The sequence below is a fragment of the Dasypus novemcinctus genome, chromosome 5 (genome assembly GCF_030445035.2).
Source record: "Dasypus novemcinctus isolate mDasNov1 chromosome 5, mDasNov1.1.hap2, whole genome shotgun sequence".
NCBI classification, from domain to species: domain Eukaryota; kingdom Metazoa; phylum Chordata; class Mammalia; order Cingulata; family Dasypodidae; genus Dasypus; species Dasypus novemcinctus.
In genome coordinates this window covers 53,753,680-53,777,515 of record NC_080677.1, presented here as the reverse complement: position 1 = coordinate 53,777,515, position 23,836 = coordinate 53,753,680, and the positions used below count along the sequence as shown (strand labels likewise).

At 37.3% G+C, this 23,836-nt stretch overlaps 1 protein-coding gene across 4 annotated transcripts in view; it reads right to left on the bottom strand.

The window, feature by feature from the left end:
• The window catches only part of COL28A1 (collagen type XXVIII alpha 1 chain), a 233,162-nt gene that overhangs the window by 90,191 nt on the left and 119,135 nt on the right, over positions 1-23,836 (bottom strand). For all 4 annotated transcript variants that reach the window (XM_071215161.1, XM_071215162.1, XM_071215160.1 and 1 more), the window contains 5 exons: positions 21,875-21,943; positions 17,958-18,026; positions 16,857-16,925; positions 1,483-1,554; positions 659-727 (listed from right to left, as the gene is read on the bottom strand). In XM_071215161.1, the coding sequence (XP_071071262.1) occupies positions 659-727; positions 1,483-1,554; positions 16,857-16,925; positions 17,958-18,026; positions 21,875-21,943 (348 nt within the window). The remainder of the gene's footprint in view (positions 1-658; positions 728-1,482; positions 1,555-16,856; positions 16,926-17,957; positions 18,027-21,874; positions 21,944-23,836) is intronic.

Genomic DNA, 23,836 nt, shown 5'->3' with positions numbered 1-23,836 from the left:
ATTTTTTATTCTCTTTAAAAGATACATCAGACAAAACGTTACATTAAAAAATATAGGAGGTTCCCATATGCCCCACTCACCACACCCCCCACTTTTCCCACATCAAAACTTCTTTCTTTAGTGTGGTACATTCACTGCATTTGATGAATACATTTTGGAGCACTGCTGCACAGCATGGATTATAGTTTACATTGTAGTTTACACTCTCTCCCAATTCATTCAGTGGGTTATGTCAGGATATGTAATGTCCTGCATCTGTCCCTGCAATATCATTCAGGAAACTCCAAGTCCCGAAAATGCCCCCATTTCACACCTCCTTTTCCCTCTCCCTGCCTTCAGCAATTCCAGTGGCCATTGTCTCCACATCAATGATATAATTTCTTCCATTGCTCTGTGTCTTTTAAATGTTAATCTGACTACTGAAAAAATATGTTTTGAACTCTTCCTATAGGCCAAGTATTATGATAGATATTAGAAAAATAAAAATACATAATACATTCTTGCTATTTTCCAAAAACTCACAAGCTAGTATCCAAAATTCTGAGCAAGGTATAAACACATTTGACAGAAGAATAACAAACTTCTTCTAAGTTGGCTCCTTAGTATCAAGACCAGAACAAAGGCAGGTTGCTTGCTCCATACTCTGACAATGCCATACCTTGGGGCCAGGTTGTCCTCTTCCAGGTGGTCCTTCTATGCCTCTAGCTCCAGGAAACCCTGCTTCTCCCTAAAGAAAATTAAAGTGATCGCTTATCTGACCCTCCTTAGAAAGTATGTATTAAATCCACACTGTCCCTCTCTTCTTGCCAGTGGATTAGGCTGAGACTCTTCAAACCAGGTCAGATCTTCACTCCAGCCTTAAAATTAATTTGAAAGTTTACCAATGTGAATTAATTAGCATCAACTCCAGTTTCACTCAGAGCAACTGAAATATGAAAAGGCATGAGCTTGTCCAATTTCTCAGCCAATTTCCAAACGTAATAAGCATACTTGCCTTTGGCTCTTCATTTACATTTCATGGATTTCTTTTTTTAACAAGACCTTCAGCCTTTCCATGTGCTATTTTTCACTACTTATATTGAAAAATGAGTATTTCTAATAACTCAAAATACCTAAGGAAATCATTATAATGGCCTTACTTCCTGAATCCATTTATAGGCTCTCCTTTAGGGAGGAAAAAATGTGTTTTTCTCCAAGGTTAAATTAAAATGCTTTTTAGAAATCCTGAAGGAACCAGGTCGCTGGAGAACAATTGTCCAAAACACCAGAGAGAATGCAAAGAACAAGGGACACTACTTCAGCCTTGGAATTGGTGTTCTTTCTATCTGTGGTAAATTAAAGAGGAAATTTAGAATGGTAGGGTTGTCTTTTTCCTCAGTGAGACTACATTTAGCTTAGATGATTTAATCTGAACTGCTACAGAACTTAGATATCAATTTGATTCAATAGTTTTCAATCCAGTAATATGAAAATTAGTGTTACCTTCTTCCCAGCAGCTCCATCTTCTCCTGGTGCTCCTGGAGGTCCTGGGAGCCCTATTGAGCCTGGCTCTCCCTGGTGGACAGAGAAAGATTTTATTTCATATTTATTATGCATCCTGATTTTGAGATACTTGCAATTGGGTGTATCTTATGTTGTTTCAGAAAAGTCTCCTGCGCTAAGAAATCTGATTAGTAATTAATAGTAATTAAGTCATTTTAACTGGAGCAAGTTACCTACCCTCACTGAATCTCAGTTTTGGATTAAAGGTGAAATGAAAAATTGGGACCTTAACATTACTTTCAGTTCTAATATGCAGTAACTCTACTTGCTTTCGGGTTAATTTATAATTCAGAATAATAATTCACTTAAATTAAGAGAAAATTCATGCCATTTTCAAACAATATAAAATTTTCCTTACTGTATTTAAAAGTCATACTTACATTATTAAATTTGGTAAATAGAATCACATTATATTAATTAGGGACACACTTCATTTAAAGTATTCTTTCGATAAAATATCTTTTATAAAATAAAAAATTCCTAACTTACTTATATTTTTAAACATTATTATCTATTTTAGCCATAAATTCCTATTCATATACGTCCTAATGATAGCTAGTTAGCATTTTTCTTTAACTCAGTTTATATACATGTTTTTTAACATGAAAAATTGGCTTCTTTCAATTAATTTCCTTTTATTATCTGCTTTAAAGAATAGTATGTAAAATAACAACATGGATCCTAGAAACAAACAAACCTAGTTCAAATCCCATTTAAGACACTTCCTAAGTTGTCCTGGGTGGTTCTGCAGGGACAAATGCTGCATATTGTGTGTCCTGCCATGGCCCACTGGGTGGACTAGGGGAGAGTGTAAAGTACAATGTAAACCATTATCCATGCGGTGCAGCAGTGCTCCAAAATATATTCACCAAATGGAATGAATGTCCCACGATGTGAAAGAGGTTGTTGATGTGGGAGGAGTGGGGTGAGGGGGGTGGGCGTATATAGGGACCTCATATTTTTTGAATGTAACATTTTAAAAATAAATAAATAAAACCATAAAAAAAGACACTTCCTAGCTTTATATCATAGACAAAACACTTAATTTCATTTTCCTTTTTTGGCTACAATATTTTTATTAATAATAGTCACTATCATTCTTTATTGCCAGGCTCTTTTAATCCACTTAAAGTTTCTATTTTACAGCTTAAGATACTGAGGCTTGATGAGGCTAAATGAGAGGAGGGAGATTCCAGACAACATGACACAGTGCATTTATGCTTTGACTCACCATATCTATTTTCAACTCATACCAATGAGTTTTGAGTAAAAAATAAAGATAATACATTCTCTAGGAAAGAAGTGAGAGTTGGACTCAAATGTTAGACAAATATCTCAGTAAGAGCAGAAATGGAAGAGAAGCACAAGGTTGACTGAAGCAAGGTTGACTGGAATAAGCCATGGTGGAAGTGGGAGAGAGGCATAGCAGAGAGGAACAGGCTTGGGCAAGGGGGCTGAGAAACATTTCTGTGACCCTCAAGTTGTGCTATCACTTTAAGTTTCAAACTAGAAGATGAAAGGACCGAGATACAGCCATCTCTTCCCTAGAAAGTGAGTTGAGTCCTCTGCTGGCTTGGAGAATGTATCTATGCTATCCCTAATACCACCACAGAGGCAAACCTGCTTCTGATTTGGAGGACAGTGGATTGACTTTTTCCTTAAAAAGAAATTTAATCATAGATTATAAATCTATGATATTAAGGAAGAGAACCAACAAATCTTTTTTTAACATAGAAAAGAAATCTATTTCAAATAAAATCAGTTTTATTAAAGTATGACAGGAACTATAAAAACATAAGAAAAAAAGCATAATTTTCATTGAACAAAATTATGAAGCAAAAACAGAAATGAAACAAAAACAGGCAAATATGAAAATTATTAATTTGAAATCAAAGAAGTGAGAAAAGAATCATTGAAATAAAATATTTAACCAACAGGGATAAACTCTAGACTCCACATAATAGAGAAGTAAACTAATGACCTGGGAGAAAGTAGTGATAAATTAACCCAGAATATAAAGAAATTTGAAATATATGAAAGTATATTTAAAAGACAAAAAAGTAGAACTTACTTTGGAATATATGATAACCTATCCCCCCAATTTATTGGAGTTAGACTCATATACGATTTTTCTACACATGTTCCTTATGCCCCTTTTATTTGAACCTATAATTAGTACTATACTCATTAAATATGTGTCCTAAAGACTTAAAAATCCCGGCTGTTCTCATGCTGGTTGAGTCCTGAATCTCAGGAGAGTTGAGGTCAACACCTACTCTCCAGTTCATCAGACTTACTCAGGACAACTAACAAAAGGATGATGAAGGACAACACCCATCTCCCCAAAACATAAAGTATCTACAACTGCAAGCAAGACAGCTCCACCCATCTGCCCCATGGGCTCTAATCCCCCTTTCAGTCAGAAGCAGAGTGGGCATTACCATGCCAAAATCTTCAAGATTGAGGAATAAACAGACATAAGGGGGAATGCAACAATGGACTAAAGAGAACTTATTTTTCTAGTAATGGAAGAACTTGCAACATTGACTGAATTGTTCTGCATGACATTGCAATGACTAATACAGACCTTTATACATTTTGTCAAAACCTATAAAATTGTAGGGGACAAAGTGTAAACCATAATGTAAACTATAGACCATGGTTAGTAGAAATACTTCAATATGTGTTCATCAATTGGTACAAATGTACCATACTAATAAAAGATGTTGTTAAAGGGGAAAATGTGGGAGGGGGAGGGGTGAAGTATACAGAAATACCCTACATTTTTTTATGTAACATGTATGTAATCTAAAGTTTAAGAAGAAAATAAAAAGACTAAAAATAATTGTATATTAGGTATTATAAAAGAATATAATGGAAGAAATTGAAGAGATAATGGTAGAGAATTTTTCAGGATTAAAAGCCATGACTCCTCAGATCCAAAGTAGCCTCCAAGTACCAGTCAGTACAGTAAATCCAAGCTTGCCAATTTTAGACTTTAGATTATACTTATATAAGAAACGTGTATGAGAAATACTGAATCATTTTAGACATTGTTAGAAAAATGCGTAATTATGTATGTATTTTTAAATTAGTCTCCACAAATAGCAGAGGAAGAAAGAAAATCTAGAAAACTTTATGAATCCAACTGAGGGAAAGAGAAAAATAAGCCAAGGGAAATACTGAAAAACAGAAGACACAAAATTGACTATTAAAATATAGACATTTTTAAACTGGATTTTAAAAATCCATCTATCTCCAAGGTAGTAGAGAAGACTATACGAAAACAACACAACACTTTTAAAAATAAGTGACTAATACATCCACACAATGGACTATATTCAGCAATAAAAAGGAATGAACTATTCATACACACAACATTGAGGATGAACCTCAATGCATTATGCTTATTGAAAAAAGTCAGTCTCAAAATATTACATACTGGGGAGCAGATGTAGCTCAGGTGGTTGAGCACCCAATTCCCAAGTTTGAGGTCTTGGATTCAATCCCCAGTACCTCCTGAAAACAAAACAAACAAACGGAAAAACCAACTCTCACTGGGGAGCAGATGTAGCTCAGTGGTTGAGCAGCTGCTTCCCATGTGTCAGGTATGAGGTCCTGGTTCAATCCCCAGGAAAAAATGTTACATACTGTAGGCTTCCATTTATACAGCATTCTTAACATAACATAACTATAGAGATGGTATACCATGTACCCGTGGTAAAGGGTACATGGGACTCTTGGTGCTATATTTGGTACTATATTTGCCACTTCTTGTGAGTCTATAATTATTTCATCATAAAAGGTTTTTTAAAAATCTCTACCTGATTAAATATGCCTACCTGGGAACAGAATCCAAAATAATAGCTTAGATAAATAGACAATGATGATGAGATGAGTGGGGAGAGAGAGAGATACAGATGCTAGATTATATAGATGGATTGAAATAGATGAATGAAAACTGCTTTATCAAAGAAGCACTAACTCAAAAAACAATAATTTTTTAAAATCCCCAGATGAAAATTCATGAATTTAAAAAACTTTTAAAGAATTGGTGTTATAGAGGCCCCACTCTTTTACCACTTTCAGTTCACTTAGAAGTAAACAAGCAACAATGGCAATGGAGGGATACTGGTATGGGGTACCAATGACAGGTGATATATGGCTGACAGGGAGCTGTACAGAACATATGTCCAGGGTGCATGGTAATGTTTGGATATACTCATAGTGGCAACAATTAAAAACCACAGCAGGGGGGGTACTGGGTTCCTGGCCAGTGGTGCTCTGTCGTGGTCCCTAGGGGAGCAGCGACAGTCTCCCAGGTACAGTGGCGGGGACCGGGAGGGAGTGAGGGTTCAACAGTGAGCCCCTGATGCTAATGACTATGCTTGTGAGCTGATAAACCCAAAATAAGAACAAGGCCTAGAACAACTTTGTGCCTGGGAATTTCCTCCTGTCAGCCTTCATGTTACTCAAATGTGGCCAGTCTCGAAGCCAAACTCAGCATGTAAATGCAATGCCTTCCCCCCAGCGTGGGACATGACACCCGGGGATGAGCCTCCCTGGCAACGAGGGACCACTATCAACTACCAACTGATGATGCAACTGGAAAATGACCTTATACGGAAGGTTCAATGCGGATCAGCAGAATATCCATGTCTACATAAAATACCATGACTTTAAAATGCTGTTTGACCTAAAGTAAGGGGGAAATGGAAAGGAGAAATGAGTTTATATGGCTACGAGTTTCTAAAAAAGAGTCTGGAGGCTGGCAGAAGGTTTGCCCTCATGCACAACTGAGCAGAGTCAGAGAGACAGATAAAGCAGATACAACCCCCAGATATTGGTTCCTTTGAGGGCTAAAGAGACCCATGGGAGTTATGGTCATGGCCGATGGGGTTAACTACCAGGGCAGATGGCCCCTCTTTGGAAATGGTGTTTATGTGTGATGAATCTGGACTCAGATGGGATCTCCCTTCATAAGACCTTCCTGCCAATGTGCTGGAGGTGCAGTTAATGTTGGGGTTTAAGATATATTTAGGGGATTTGAATCTCTGGACTGACAATGTGATAGCCAGGTCCTGAGCCTCAACAGACTCCAGCACCTACAATCTGATCTATTGGACTTACCACACTCAGCTAAGATGGAGTTGAAGAAGGACAACCACCACACCATGGAGCCTAGAGTGATTACAACTGAAAATGGGAGGATTGCATCCAGCATCCATGTGGAATCTGAGCCTCCTCTTGACATAGAGGTGCAATGGACACAACCAATCCAATGTCCACATAGAAGAGGTGGCATTGGATTGGGAAAAGTGGACATGGTGGACGATGGGTATGGGGAAGGGCAGGAAGAGATGAGAGGTGGGGGCGTATTTGGGACGTGGAGCTGCCCTGGATGGCGCCTCGGGGGTGATCACCGGACATCGTGGATCCTCACAGGGCCCACTGGATGGAATGGAGGAGAGTATGGGCCATGATGTGGACCATTGTCTATGAGGTGCAGAGGTGCCCAAAGATGTACTTACCAAATCCAATGGATGTGTCATGATGATGGGAACGAGTGTTGTTGGGGGGGGAGAGGGGGGGTGGGGGGGTGGGGTTGAATGGGACCTCACATATATATTTTTAATGTAATATTATTACAAAGTCAATAAAAAAAAAATCAAAAAAAAAAAAAGATGTATTTAGGGGATTTGAATCTCTGGACTGACAATGTGATAGCCAGATCCTGAGCCTCAACAGACTCCAGCACCTACAATCTGATTTATTGGACTTACCACACTCAGCTAAGATGGAGTTGAAGAAGGACAACCACCACACCATGGAGCCTAGAGTGATTACAACTGAAAATGGGAGGATTGCATCCAGCATCCAGGTGGAATCTGACCCTCCTCTTGACATAGAGGTGCAATGGACACAACCAATCCAATGTCCACATAGAAGAGGTGGCATTGGAATGGGAAAGTGGACATGGTGGACGAAGGGTATGGGGAAAGGCAGGAAGAGATGAGAGGTGGAGGCGTCTTTGGGACATGGAGCTGCCCTGGATGGTACTTCAGAGGCAATCACCGGACATTGTAAATCCTCTCAGGGCCCACTGGATGGAATGGAGGAGAGTATGGGCTATGATGTGAACCAATGTATATGAGGTGCAGAGGTGCCCAAAGATGTACTTACCAAATCCAATGGATGTGTCATGATGATGGGAATGAGCGTTGTTGGGGGAGGGAGGGGGGGGGTGGGGGGATGGGTTTGAATGGGACCTCACATATATATTTTTAATGTAATATTATTACAAAGTCAATAAAAAATTAAAAAATTTAAAAAAAAAGAAGTAAACAAGCAAAAATAATTTTTAAAATGTATGTGTTTAATAGCTTAAACTTATAAATAATTCTTTGGGCTAAAGAGGAAATCAAAATAACAAATTATTTTAAATTAAATAGCAGTGAAAGTACTACTTATTATAACTTGAGAACTGTCTTTTAAGAAGAATTTAGAAGTAAATTTATAGCTTTACATATATTCATTAAGAACAAAAAATACTGAAAATATTTGGCTATCATGCTTAACCAAAAAATAGTTTTAAAAAAACATAGTAAACCTAAAATAATAGAAGGAAATAATAAAGATGAGAGTAGAAAATAATAAATTTGAAATAAAATATAATAGTAGCAAAATTAAAAGATGATACTTTAAAAAAAACTAATAAAAATTCCTAGTAGGATTGATTAATATTTTAAAAGAAAAGTCACAAATAACAATATTAGGAGTAAAAGGGAGATATAAAATAGACATAATAGATTTCAAAAAAATCATAAAATTCTCAAAAGTTATTTTTAAAATTCTATTGTAATTTCAAACAAATATATTGGGAAACAACAAAATGGAAAAATCTTTAAAAATATATATAAATGACAAGATAAAATGGACAACCTCAATAAATCAATGTCATTAAATAAATTAAATCAATAACCAAAAGTCTCCAAGCTCTCAGGTCTAGTTGGTTTTACAAACCTTTTAGCCTTATGGAACAGCTATTCCCTATCTCCCACAAACAGTTCTGAAAAAATAGAAAAAATAAGGGAAGTCTATGCAATTATTTCATAAGGCTAATAAAATCTTGGTGCAAAATCACACAATGATAAGATTTTTTAAAAATTACAGGCCAGTCTAATGTGAAAAAGTTGGAGTAACAGGAACCAGATTTTCCCTCCACCTGATACAACTAAAAGACCAAAAAGAATATATGAAACAATGTCTCTTCAGACATTAGACAATAGACAATGAAGGACAGTGATACCAGAGAGCCTACAAGTGCTCTAGATTTTCTGGAGAAAATTTCCAGGCCACAGAGCAGGAAGATGAAAGACCAGCAAAGTCCAGCAGTATCCCTAATTTGAGGAGCTAAAGGTGGGAATCTGGGTAAACCAAGGTGGCAAGGGTTTACAGGGCAGATTATCATAGAGGAAGGAAATATCTAGATAGTACAAATGAGCACAGGAGTATGAAGCACAGGGGAAAAGCCCAACTCAAAGGACTAGAACAGAGACAGGGTTGGGAATAGCTATTGCTCCTAATGGCAAGAAAAAAACTGCATAATTCAGGGAAATAAGTTAGAGTACTAAGAAGATCTTGCCTCCACAGAGGAGAAAAACTAAATAAAAACTAAATGCTGCTCTGCTCCTACTTAACAAAACTTAAGAGCAAGACTTAAAAAACTCAAACTGCTCCCAAGTAACTTAAAGGCAATCAACAACAAAGCACAAGAAGATTTTTTAGGAATACAAGAATATCTAGCACATAAAAAGTTAGAATTCATAATACCTGGTATCCAACAAAAACATTACTAGACAGGTAAAAATCTGGAAAATACAGTCCTTTGTGAGCCAATATAAACCAATACAAACTGACCCCAAAACACAGACAACAGAATTAATAGATAAGGATGTTGAAATAGTTATTATTACTGTGTTCCACATGTTCAAGAAACTTAAAGGGGGGAGCAGATGTGGCTCAAGCTGTTGAGCGCCTGCTTCCCACATGGGAGGCCCCAGGTACAGTTCCCAATGCCTCTTAAAAACAAAAACAAACAACAAGCAAAGCAAACAAAAAAAACAACTCAGTGAAGCCAATGTGGCTCAGTGTTTGAGTGCTAGTTTCCCACTTATGAGGTCTCCAGTACCTAAAAAAAATGAAGAAACTAAAAGGTAATTGAAACATGTTAGAAAGAGACATGAGTAATACAATAAAGACCCAAACTGAACTTCGAGAGATTAAAACTAAAATGTGTGAGATGAAAATTACATGGATAGGATTAACAGTGATTAGACACAACACACACATACACACAGATTAGTAAACTGAAAGTCATAGCAATAAAAACTACCCAAAACGTAAAACAGAAAAAATACTGAAAAAGGATAAGTACAGGATCAATTAACTCTGAGATAACCTCAATAGAATATAAGTGAAATTGGAGTCCCGGAAAAGAAGGCAAAAACTATTTGAAGAAATAAATAGCCAATTTTTTTTTCAAATTTGATGAAAACTATAAACCCACAGATCCAAGAAGAGAAATGAACTCTAAGCACAAAAAAAATATGAAGAAAACTAAACCAAGGTACATTACAATCAAGTGGTTCAAAATCAGTCATATAGAAAATATTTCAAAAACAGCCAGAGAATAAAGACATGTTATATACAAAAGACTAAGACACAGATTTTTCATCAGAACCAATGCAAGTGAGAAGACAGTAAAGCAACATCTTAAATACTGAAAGGGAAAAAAAAACTTTTCAACCTAGAATTTTATACCCAATTAGTATGAAGGCAAAATACTGACTTTTTATTGAAACAAGAATTTAGCAATTTTTTGAAAAGGTAAATGTATGCCTACCACATGACCTAGCCATTCCACTCCTAGGTATTTACACAGGAGAAATGAAAACATATCTTAGTACAAACACTTGTGCATGAATGTTCAAAGAAGCTTTGTTTGTAATATTAAAAACCTGGAAACAACTGAAATGTCTACAAACAAGTGAATAGAAAACTATTCACCAAGAAAAAGGAAAAACATATTCCACTACACTACAACATGGATCTCAAAATAATTTTGCTTTGTTAAAGAAGACAGAAAAAATGAGACATATTGTATACAAACTTCTAGTAAAGACAAACTAATCGATAATGGCAGAAACTAGATTAGTTGCTAGCAGATTAATGGAAATAGGAGGGGTTAATGAAGGATGGAAGGATGCAATTACAAAGGGCACTAGGAAACGTTAAGGGCGATGATATCTTCATTATCTTGGTTGTGGTGATGGTTTCGAGAGCATAAACATAATGTCAAAACTTATCAAATTATATATTTTAAACATGCCTTTATTGTAGGTCAATCATACCTCATTAGAGCTATTAAAAATAGATGCTAAAATTGAATAAAAAGTAGTTAATTGAATTATTGTAAAATAAAGCATATATCATTCTCAGTTGTGTTTATCTTGGGAATGCAATGATGATTCAACATCTAAAAACTATAAATGTAACACATTATATTAATGGGCTAAAGGGGAAAAACATAATTATCTCAACAGATGCAGAATCTTATAAAATTCAACACTCAATTATGCTTAATCAACAATTTTTGATACTATTGAATTAAAAGAGAATTAGTTCCTTAAATTCGGAGAGGGTATATATAAAAAATGTATAGCAAATGTCACACAAAATTAAATTTTAAAAGCTTTTCCTTTGAAGTCATATCTTTTGATCATTTGTCCTGGAAATTATAACTGCACAATGATGAAAAGAAATAAAAACTGAAAAAAAAGAATAGACAAAACTGCTTTTATTTTCAGATGCTGTGATTCTGCATATGGTGGCAAAAAAAATCAAGAGACTCTAAAACAATCTGAAATAAGAGATTACATTGTTTGCTCAATTTTAAACATAGCCATGCAAAAAAAAAAAACCAATATATTTCCAACAAGTTTATAATAACTAGGAGATGTAGAAAAAGTGAAAATTCACAACTGCAAAAAAATTATCTAAGGTACCTGGCAATAAAGTTAACTAAAGAAGTACAAGTCATTGATGGAGAAAATGACATTTTCCGGAAAAACTGGAGAATTTTACTATGTGTATAACTTGAAAGAAAATATTTAATCTATAGGTTCAATGTGATATCCTGCACAATACCAATGGAATTTTTGTTGAATTTGACAAGCCAAACCTAAAATGTATATGTTAGATTCAAGAAAAATTAAGAATGAAGAAGAGTAAGATGAAAGTATTTTTGCTACTGGATGTCAAAACTTATTGTAAATATATCATAATCAAGGCAGGGAGAGAATAGCACGGAGAGGGATAAATAGGCAAATGGAGTAGAACAGAGAGCTCAAAAGTGATCCTTACAAGTATAGAAATGTGATATATGACTGTGATGGTTTGAAGCTATATGGACTCCAGAAAAACAGCTAATCCATTCCTGTGCATGTAAATCTATTTTTAGTAGGACCTTTTGATTAGGTTACCTCTTAAGGGGTGGCCCAGGGTAGGTCTTAATCCTTCTACTGGAGTCTTTTATAAATGGGATGAACATGGAGAGAGAGAGAGAGCAAGAATAAGAGAGAGAAAGAAAGAGGGAGAGTATGTGTGTGTGAAGAGAGAAAGCCATGGTTCTACAAGCTGAAAGCAATGAAACCCAGAAGAGAAGGGAGAGAGCAGCAGATGCCACCATGTGCCTTGCCATGTGACAGAGGAGTCCCACATTGCCAGGAGCTAGTTTTCAGGGAGAAAGCATAACATGATGATGCCTTGATTTGGACAATTTTCTTAGTCTCAAAACTGTAAGTTTGTAAGCTAATAAACCCCCGTTGTTAAAAACCAACCCATGTGTAGGGAAACTATAAATGATTCTATCTCTGTTACAGGGGAGCATAAATTCCAGAGTAAGGCCCAGTGACAGGGTGACAAATTCCTGATTTGTTTGCCTTGCTTATAGTGTCTGGATGTCTCTAGAACCTGCAGTATCCCCACTGTTTGAGGTACTGTTTACTGGGTCACTCAATGAGATCCTGCTGGGCCATGCATAAGCATAACTTCTGGAATGACCTCCCAACTGGACTTTGAAATCTCTGGATATCTCTAGAACCTGCAGTATCCCCACTGTTTGAGGTACTGTTTACTGGGTCACTCAATGAGATCCTGCTGGGCCATGTATAAACATAACTTCTGGAATGACCTCCCAACTGGACTTTGAAATCTCTCAGCCATAAAAACTCATTTGTTTTAATATTTTCCCCTTTCAGTCAAGGTCTTTTTCCTGATTTTTTTTCTGGTCTTTTTCCCTTTTATTTGAAACTATAATTAGCACTATACTTGTTAACTATATGTCTCAGAGACTTAAGTCATTAGTCCATTCATGTGCCAGTTGAGCACTGAATCTCAACAGAGTTGCAATGCCTACTCTCCGGTTCATTGGACTAACCCAGGACAACTAACAAGGAGATGATGATGATGATGGACAATGCCCATCCCAAGGAACAGAGTGTTTGCAACTACAAGCAAGATAGTTCCATCCATCTGCCCCATGGGACCTAATCCCCCTCTCAATTAGAAACTCTGTTTCTAATTAGGCATCATCATCCCCAAATCCTCAAGATTGGGGAATGAACAAAATGGACCAAAGTAGACATTATTATTCTAACAATGGAAGAACTTTTATCATTCATAAAATGGCAGTGGCCACCAGAGGTTCTGAGGGGAGGGAGAGGGAAGAATAGATATAACATGGGGGCATTTTGGGGACATTGGAATTGTCCTGCATGACAAGTTATATATCTTGTCATAACTTACAAAACTGTGCGGGAGAGATAGTAAACTATAATGTAAGCTATAATCCACAATTAGTAGTAATGTTTCGATATGTGTTCATCACTGTAACAAATGTACCACACTAATAAAGGATGTTGTTAATGTGGAAAAGTGGGGAGGGAGAGGGGGTGGAGCATGTGGGTATCCCCTATATTTTGTATGTAACATTTATATAATCTAAAGGTTCTTTAAAAAGGAAAATAGAAAGTTAAAATACAAAAAAAAAAAAAAAATCCAACCCATTTTATGGCATCTGCTTTGAGCAACTTAGCAAACTAAAACACATCCAGACATTGCCTCATACACAAAAATTAATTCCAAGTGGATTAAAGACCTAAATAAGAAAAGCAAAATGCTAAAATTTCAAGAGAAAATGCAGAAGAATATCTTTATGAATTTACAGTCAATAAATTTTTCTTAAATAATATCCAAAAAGCACAAATAATAAAGGAATGGAATACATTAAAATTAAAACCTCTTTACACTAAAAGATACTGAAACTGGCTAATAAGACAGGGAATAAATAAATGGACCTGGAACCTGGCAAGAAGTCCATGTGGACATCAAAAAGGCCAAGATGGCTGCTGGAAGAGCCCCCCACACAAGATTCTGCCATTCAGAACAAGATTTCCTCTAGAAGCAAGGAGAAGCCCTGGAGATTCCCAAAGACTTTGTCATTGGACCATCCTAGAGGATTGATGGGTGGGGTAATCAATCAAAACAGTGAACTGCTGAAACTCCTCCTATGCTATTAGCAAAGGGTTGGAATAATTAACAGTTCAAAAAGCAGGCACAAGGCCTAAATTTGCTCTCTCATCTTTGAATCCTGATTCTGGCCACCTTCTCCGCCTGCATGGATAAACAAGCAAGTAAAACCTAGGCATTTATAATCTATAATGGGGAACTGTAGTCTGTAAACCAGCCTGCTTTATCACTTTTTAGCCCCTTCCTCTCTACCTGGGACCCATGATCTGTTATTTTCTTCCATTTCTCTTCCCTCCCTACTTTAATAAATTACTGGCCTAACTCACCCCATGAGCTCTTGAAATTCATTTCTGCAGCATAGTCAAAAACCTAGACAAAATCCGGTAACAATACCTTAAGTAAAGAGAAAAAGACAAGCCACCATCTGGGAGAAGGTATTTGCAACACAAATAATAAAGAATTACTACACAGATATATAACAAACTTCTATTAATTAATAATAAAGGGACAAACTGCCCTAAAAAGAAAATGAATGTCTGCAACAATTCACAAAAGAAAAAAGCTTTGAAATTGTTCAAACTCACTAGTTATGACAAATAAAAATTAAAACAATGAAATATGCTTTCATACATCTCACACTGGCAAGGACATAAAGAAAGGAACATCGTCACACATTGCTGGCAGAAGAGAAAACTGGCAAAACATTTTGGAAAGGAATTTGGCAATATCAAAATTGAAGACTTGCATACCCTGTGATAATCCCATTTGATTTCTAAGTATTTATCTTCTATAAGTTAGAGAAACTGAATTATACAAAAGGAAACCCATAAAATGTTTATGGCAGCATTGTTGGTAAAAGGGAAAAATGGGAAGCAATAAATATCCATGAACAGAAAGATAGATAACTATAAAATTTGGTATTTTTATATAATAAATACTATAGAGCTATTAATATGAATGAATTAGAGGCATATAATAGTGCAAACAAAACATAAAGTAGAATAAAAAATATTTTGCATACTGGTACATTATAAAAAGATTTTTAAAAAGCAATATATGGTTTATGGATATAAACACATGTGGAAAAAGTATAAAAACTATGAAGTAATGATAAACACCAAATTCATGATAGTGACTATGTCTGGGGAGGGAAAGGAGGCAGGCAGGCAGTGGACTACAGCTATATCCACCATTCTCTTCTTCTAAAAAATCTCTAGCACAAATGTGGCAAAATGTTAATATTTGGTAAAGCTGATTGTGGAATACATGGATATTCTTTGTTATAATTCTTTAGACCACTGAGTATATTTGAAGTTTTTCATTTTCTTAAGTGAGAGAAGTTTAAGATTACACGTCTAATTAGCAGCACCGCAGGGATTTGAACTTAGGTAGTGAAAATGCTAAGCCTCACTACTCTGTATTGCCTCCCTAAAATTGACATACACACATTTAAGTGTATATTGCGTGGTGTGTTTATATATATTATACTTAGCACTTAGCACCTTGTGTGGTAATTGTGCTCAATTGTCACATGTGGCTAGTAGCTGCTATATTGAACAGTGTAGTTATAGAGGTTATAGTAAGATGTAAAAGGATTTTTAAAACATGCAAATTATGTTAAGTGGCATAAGCAGAGGGAAACGGCATGCTGAGATATAAAATATATGTGGGTAAGAGGAGGGACAGGGTGGACATACTTCAGACTTAGGGAATGAATTTCTGAGGAGGTAGCTTTAGAGCTGAGAGCTGATGTATGAGAAGGAGCCAGCCACAAAATGGAAGAATGAAAGTAACTTTTACTGAAATTCCATATGTACCAGCCACTAGCCTTTTTTTGTTTTGTTTTCTTAAGATTTATTTTTTATTTATTTCTCCCCCCATTCCCCCATTGTCTGCTCTCTGTATCAATTCGCTGTGTGTTCTCCTGTGTCTGCTTGTATTCTCATTAGGCAGCACCAGGAACCAATCCTGGGACCTTCCAGAGTGAGAGAGAGGCGATTATTCTCTTGTGCCATCTCAACTCCCTGTTCTGCTATGTCTTCTTATTTTCTCTCCTCTGTGTCTCTTGTTGCATCATCTTGCTGTGCCAGCTCTCCATTTAGGCTGACACTCCTGCACAGGGCAGCTTTCCTGTACTGGGCAGCCACACAGGGTGGCACTCCCTCACCAGGTGGCATTCCCACATGGGCCGGCAATTCGCTTGGGCTAGCTCACCATGTGGGCCAGCTTGCCCTCACCAGGAGGCCCTGGGCATCGAACCCAAACCTTCTATATGGTAGATGGGAGCCCAATTAGCTGAGCCACATCCGTTTTCCTGTTTTGTTTTTTTTAGGAGGTATCAGTGATTGAACCCAGGGCCTCGTACGTGGGAAGCAGGCATTCAACCCCTGAGCTACAACTGCTCCCTAGGTGGGTGCTTTAATTTTTCATGATCAGACAGGTATTTAATGTTTATACAGAATGACTGTGTGCCAAAGGAGGGGTTCTGAATCTAATAAGTAAAGGACTTTTTAAAATTACCAAATGAATGGGAATCATTAGCATTAACTAAGATTTGGTTCTTCTTAAACAATAAGAGTTCTTATTGAGCATTAGATGCTTTTCTGAATAAGTTTTCTACTCTGGCGTAATAATAGATGACAGGATTGCCTTTAAATATAAGTTTAAACTTACAATCTATGATGTCAATTATCTGAATACGTTAAGCAGCAGAGTCAATTTACCTTTGGACCTTGGACTCCAATTCCCACTGGTCCTCTAGGGCCTGTAGATCCCATATGGCCTACTTCTCCCTAGAAAGGAAAGATTGTTTGAACGTGGCAACAAAAGAAAAATAATATATACCTGCTTCCGAACTTCATAAAAGCATCTTATACCAACAAAGTGTTAAACTGAGTTTCAGTGCTTAATTCATACACATACACATGTAATTAGTTTTTCTATTAGCCTGAAATCACCACAGATGAAAGCAAGTGGATGGACGTTCGCCAAATTTGAAATACATATATAGATACAGATATATATATGGAATAGTCTGACTTTAAAATATAGGCTATATGGCTTACTCAATATTGATTTTAAGGAGTCTCTGTACAGGGCACCTAAAATAGACAGGCAATTGCTCATCTTCCAGAACCATTAAACTGAGTCATGAGAAGCCATGGTGAATGCTGATCAAGAATGACAACATAATAAGAGAACACAAATGACCTTCCAATTATGAGCCCCAAATCGAAATCACAAGAAGAGTAACTATATTCTATTGAGCTGCTTCTCACATGGGCAGCTCTAAAGAGTGTGCTCAAAGTGAGGTGTCTCGAAGAAATATTTTAACCATTAACACAGAGCAACGTTAAAGACAACTAGCCAAATAATAAATGCCATGCCTCACTCCAAGGGATAAGTCATAGTTCCATTGAAGGAGATGATTTGATTCCCAATTTCATAAAGAAATTTCATGTTAGGTCATTTCTGACTCCATTTCTTCAACTAAATATTTTAGTAATTGGATCTACCGTGGAGGTGAGAATAAAAACGAACCAACCCAGGGAGGCATGCAGACTGATCTACTGATATTCCTGCTTGAGTTGCTAAGATAGACTCAAAAGCGAAAATAACAAAGAAAATAGTGAGGAGGAATGTGGAGGTCACTTCTTAAAGCCAGAAATAGATATTCCTTTTCCCAACTTTTAGGAATAGCCATCACATTTTATGTTAAGTAGAGATTTCTGATTTCTAAATTATTTCATGTGTTGTTTTTTAAATGAATTGGCCGCTGACCAGAAAACAGTCACATCAGACTCCGCTCTCATTGAGAAAATTACCTTGGGGCCAGGCGAGCCCTGTCCTGGGGGCCCCTGAGGGCCAGTTGGACCAATAGGACCTTGGATTCCCTTTAAAATAAAATAAAATTTGTATTAGTGAGATTAAGAACATATCTGTATAAGAGTAATTTCACTTCCTCTAAAGTAAAAGTTAAATTCATACTCCCAAATAGATTACTATACACAATAGATGTTTGCTGAATGGGATGGGATGCTAATTGAACCATAATATGTATTCTCTCCTTCTCCCATAGTAATAGAAATTTTATCTGGCCCTGAAAGCTGCTTTGAATAAAGATCACATTTCCCAGTGCCCACTGCAGCCAGATGTGGCCATGGGACTAGGTTCTGACCAATGGGATGTGAACAGAAGTGACTGTGTGCAATTTCTGGCTCGCACTATAAAAGGAGGTGGGCCTGCCTCTCCTCCCCATTGGCTAGTCCTCCTGGAGCACGCAGATGAGGACATCACCCATGGCCAAGCAGACCAGCAAGAAGGAAGAAACCCGAAACCCTGATGGCACTGGTGAAGAGAGGTACTGCGCCAGCTCGGACTTGTGAATAAGAGAGAAAATTCCATCTTGTTAACTCATTTCACATCTCTGTCACTGACAGGGAAACCTCTATCCTAGCGGTACCGATAGCTGGGTATCAGGAAGTAAAATCGGAGATGTGACCAAGGCTCTAAGAAGCAAGAACCAGCAGGCACCAAACTGAAGAACGTTCAAACGAGAACTAGTTGCATGACTCCTGAGACCTTCACCCACGCTGCGGGTATAAAAAGGAAAGGACGTCATTTATAAAGTGCTTCTTTGGAGAAAGTGGCCTTATAAACAGTTTTATTTTGAGAAAATGAAAGGAGTTTGGGTTATTTCTTTCTTCATCCCAGACTAGAAATCATTTGAAGACGCTGATTTTTGTTTTGGGGTCACAAGGGCCCGATGCCTGACTCGTGGCTGAGAAAGTTCAAATGGCCTGTGGTATCCAAGCCAGGGCTGTGGTGGGGAAGCAGCCACTGCACCCACAGTCTTTCAGGGCAAAGGCAATGTGAGTTTTTTCTGTAGACCAGATGTACTCTAGATGCAAGGCATAGCTGGCCTTGAACTGTTTTTGTTAATTATCTCTGTTTTTGCTGGAGAACTTGCAGCTTTACAGAAAATGCATACCTAAAATGCAGAACCCAGAACTTTTTTGACTCCTACCCTGATCAGGAAGGGTAATGGCACTTCAACAGAGAGAGTAAGAGTGCAGTAAACACCAGGAAAAAACAGAGGCTGGTGGGGAGAGGCAGCTGGAGGAAGAGAGTCCTTCAAACTTGTCCCGAGAGGAGCAGAGGGGCCAGTGGAGGAACCCACAAGGAAGGTCAGCCTCAAACCTCCGCCCAGCGCCTCTGACAACAGCATCAACCACGGAAAAGACTCCTTGTCCTCCCCCTCTCCCCCCATCCTTGGTTCAGCCTGGCAGCACGAGAAACACTCCCTCTCCCGGACCTCAAGTTCTCTCTGCAGCTCATATCAGGTAAATGAAGATTCAAAGGATGAATAACATAAGGATTGAATACTTTCAATTACAGAATCGAAATGATTTGCAACATATAATGATGCTACAACTTTCTGTTACCTAAAAGTAACCAGAAAAGTCTAAAGCCTGCTAGAAATTTCTTTCTGTAACAGGAAGAAATCTTCCCCCACTGAAAAAAATTTAAAGGGATGATGAGAGAAAAAAAACCAAAATGCTGTTTTGCTTATATCCCACAAGTCATGGTTGTTCAAATAATTGTGACATGTAAGTTATAATGTTATTACAAGTGTCATAAACCCCTTTTCTCTAATGAGATGGATGCAATTGCTTGTTATTTTTAAATTCCAAAGATTATTCCTCTTTTCTCTGGTTGATAAAGCAATCTAAACAATTTAGGGAAGTAAAGATTGCAACACTATAAATATTGAACAGTTACAAGAAGTAATCCTTCCTTACTCACACAGCAGTCCACAAATAGCAGGCAATGAGACAAAGAACCAAAAAACTCCATGAAATGTGTGCATATGCAGGTGCACATGTGTATATGTGGTTATTTCTATTCCACTTTATTTGATAAAACATTAGAAGTGGTCAATGCTCCAAATATTTAGTAAATCTTCAGGCCACTAGAGGGCTGGAAACATAAGTTCTCTCATTAACAGATGAGTGGGAAAGTTCATTTCTATAAAAGAAATAAGAACATCTAATAATAACAGGAATTTAGTGGGTAAAAACATTAAATTGAGGATAAAAGAAAAATTAATAACTGCATAAGCAGAGGTTAAATTTAAGTAAAATTTGAATCATTTGTCTTAAAAGGTAAACAGATTATTTTCTAGTCAATGCAGATTAAAAATAGTACATTCCATTTAATCTCCTATCCATAAAGGGTCAGCTCCATAAATGGCCACGTCTACCAGAAATTTTTTTCTCTTGGAAAAGAAGAGAAGGAAGTGATGAATGAAAGACGTGAAAGGGAATTTTTTTAGGCTGAAGAACAATAACCTCCACCAAAAACCAGCATTAAAGGAAATAAAAAGTCAAAGGTGGGCAGTCTAGGGTACACAGTCCATCTGGATAGAAGTAGCTTTCTTTACACCTCATTTTCATTGGTATAGTGGTGACTGAACACCATGGCACCACACGTCCCACAATATGACAGCACTGCCAGCCACTTCCAGGATCAGATTGCAGGCCCTGCTGAAACCAGCAAATAAACTACAATGCCTGAGAATGCACTGAAGCCATAGCCCAGCCATGATCCTTGAATAGTCAAAATATCTGGCTCTTAATTATTATCCAAATTATTTATTTACAGATTTATCTTGACTTTTCCTGAACCTTCATCCTCCCACGTATTACACTAGGACTTCTGCCAAGGGGACGGAAATGGGAAAAGGAATAATATCCAACATTGCTGGCACTTGAGTTAACAACAACAAAATACTAATTAATTTGCAGATGTTTAGAAAGAAACTCAAAGTTAATTTGAAGTTATCCCATTTTTTTGTCCTTCTCTTCTCCACTACTCTAGATAAATGGGGCACTGTTCATTCTCCAGGCAACAGAATAAGTCAAACCTTAATCATAAATTTTAATTAAATTGATTTGTGGTTTTTTACAGAGGAGGCATAAATCTGTATTCAGTGATCACTTTTATCAACTGAGATTATAGAGGAAAAGCATATGGTAAACAACAAGTGGACAATACTATTATCTTCACATTGTTTGTATCTAAGATGATTGCCCAGGTTTTTCAAAAGTTAGGGTCAAAGTATTCTGGAAGCAATTTCAATAATGAATGTAGAGATATCCTCAGAGGTTTTCCTTTCTTCTGACCAAGAGAGGTTAGTCATCATTTTAAAACCCTACCTGTGGTGCGCCTCTGTTCAAGAAGGGTGTCCCTTAAATTAAGCAGTTCCTCTGATTCTGGTCCCTGTTTTAAATCTAATGCTTTTTCAGATTGGTATGTAGCTAGGGGTTGGGGATGACTCCTCTACTAACATTGGAAAACAGAATAATTTAATCATTCACAAAAGCTCAAGAGGAAAAAAAAAATACATAAAGCAACAGACAAATAAACCATTGCTCCCAAAGGAAACTACAAAATAAAAAAAATATTACCACAAAACTCTCACCCTATTAATTAGGCTTTAATTTTAAAAGTCGCAGCAACAAGGAACACATTTTATTTTTTAAGTCTTTGGAAATTCTAAAGAATAGAATCTTCTCATGAATCCATCTTGTCCTTCTCTACATTCACTTTTGGACAAACATGCCAGTGCAACTTCACGGATAGTTATACTCGGTGATGTCTGCAGGACTGACCTCCAATTAACACAAAGATTGGGCCAGAATATTCTGTACCAAAGGGAAAAGAAAGAAGCATTGATTACCTGTTCACCTTGACTGCCAATTCCAGGTATACCTATCGGTCCTTGGGGTCCCACAGGTCCCAAATCTCCCTGTACCAAAAATAAATCAGAAATGTAACAATACAATAAAATCTCATTCTTACATACTTTGCTAATTTGGAATTCAGCTGGATTAAAAACTTATCTATATACTACAATAAAAGTCCAAAAGGAAATTAATTGGGTAAACAATTCAGGGTTGCTTAATTTATGTAAGAAAATAGACTTTAAGTGGTTTTACAAATCATACAAAGCTAGAGGTTCCTATTCATCTGCTTCTCCTAATTACTAGAAGAGGTATAAATAATGAACAAACAATGAAATATCCAACTATGCTAAGCAATTCAAGTGTTAATCATAGAACATTAATTTAAAAAAAGAAAGTTCACCAAAGAATGCTACTTGTTTGCACCGAAGAGTTATAAAACTCTATTTCTTTAGAACAGTTTATAGTTCAAGTTAACCAAAAACAGAAAATGATATTTTTTTCTATTAGTCTAAATTGGTGAACATTTACATCAGTTTTTATTGCCATTTTCCTCACAAGGACCAAAAATGTCTGTATGGTTATTAAAATGGTGCAATGCTTTCTGTTAGGTACATAATAGAAATATTTAAAAGCATAAAATTCATAGGTTGCAAGAAAACCAAGACTTGAGAGACAAAATCAAGAAAAACGTATTAAAATTTTCTAAATACCTTTTCCCTCCAAATCTTATTAAGTATGCACTTTGAAAATTAAGAGACTATTTGAGGGAAACGGACTTTGGCCCAGTGGTTAGGGCGTCCGTCTACCATATGGGAGGTCCGCGGTTCAAACCCCGGGCCTCCTTGACCCGTGTGGAGCTGGCCATGCGCAGTGCTGATGCGCGCAAGGAGTGCCATGCCACGCAAGGGTGTCCCCCACGTGGGGGAGCCCCACGCGCAAGGAGTGCGCCCGTGAGGAAAGCCGCCCAGCGTGAAAAGAAAGAGCAGCCTGCCGAGGAATGGCGCCGCCCACACTTCCTGTACCGCTGATGACAACAGAAGCGGACAAAGAAACAAGACGCAGCAAATAGACACCAAGAACAGACAACCGGGGGAGGGGGGGAAATTAAATAAATAAATAAATCTTTAAAAAAAAAAAAAAAAGAGACTATTTGAGGTAAATGCAACAAAGTTAAAGGGTCCTACCATCATCCTCCTTGAAAGAAGTTTGGGAAAGGAAGTGATAGTTACCCATAGGAAATGCAATAACATTTCATTCACTCTCTCTGTCTTTCAACAAATATTTGTTGAGTGCCCATTATGTGCCAGTGACCAAAATAGCCAAAAGTCTCTGTCCTTATAGAGCTCAAATTCTAGAGAGAGAAACATTAAACAATAAACAAGACAAATAAATAAAATAGATAGGTTTTTTTGAGTAGTGATAAGTGCTGAGAAGAAAAATCAGTCAGGGGAGAGGGGAGGCTGTTGCCATGTTGAAGAAGGTGGCCAGAGAGGGCCTCACTAAGGAAAGGGAACGAGCCATGGGAAACCTGGAGGAAAGGCATTCCCACCAGAGCAAACAGCCAGTGTAAGGAAAAGCGAGGGGGCAGTGTGTCTGGAGTGTATGTGCATGAGGGAGAGTGTAGAAGGTTATGCCAGAAAATATGGCAGTGAAGTTGCAAGAAGGAGCAACAGGGCCTCCTAGGCCGTTTTAAGGACTTTGGCTCTTCTCTGAGTGAGATGAGGAGCCACTGGAGGATTCTGAGCAGAGTAGTGAATGATCTTAGTTTCGAAAGACCCAAATCAGGATGCTGTATTGAAGGGACATGAGAGGGGATGGTGGCAGGGACTGGGGGGTGACAGTAGAGGTGGTAGGGAGCACTCAGATCCTGGGTGTATTTTGAAGGTAGAACTGATAGGACTAACTGTAGATTGGATGTAAAAGTTTGAAAAAGAGATAGAGAAAGGAATCAAGGA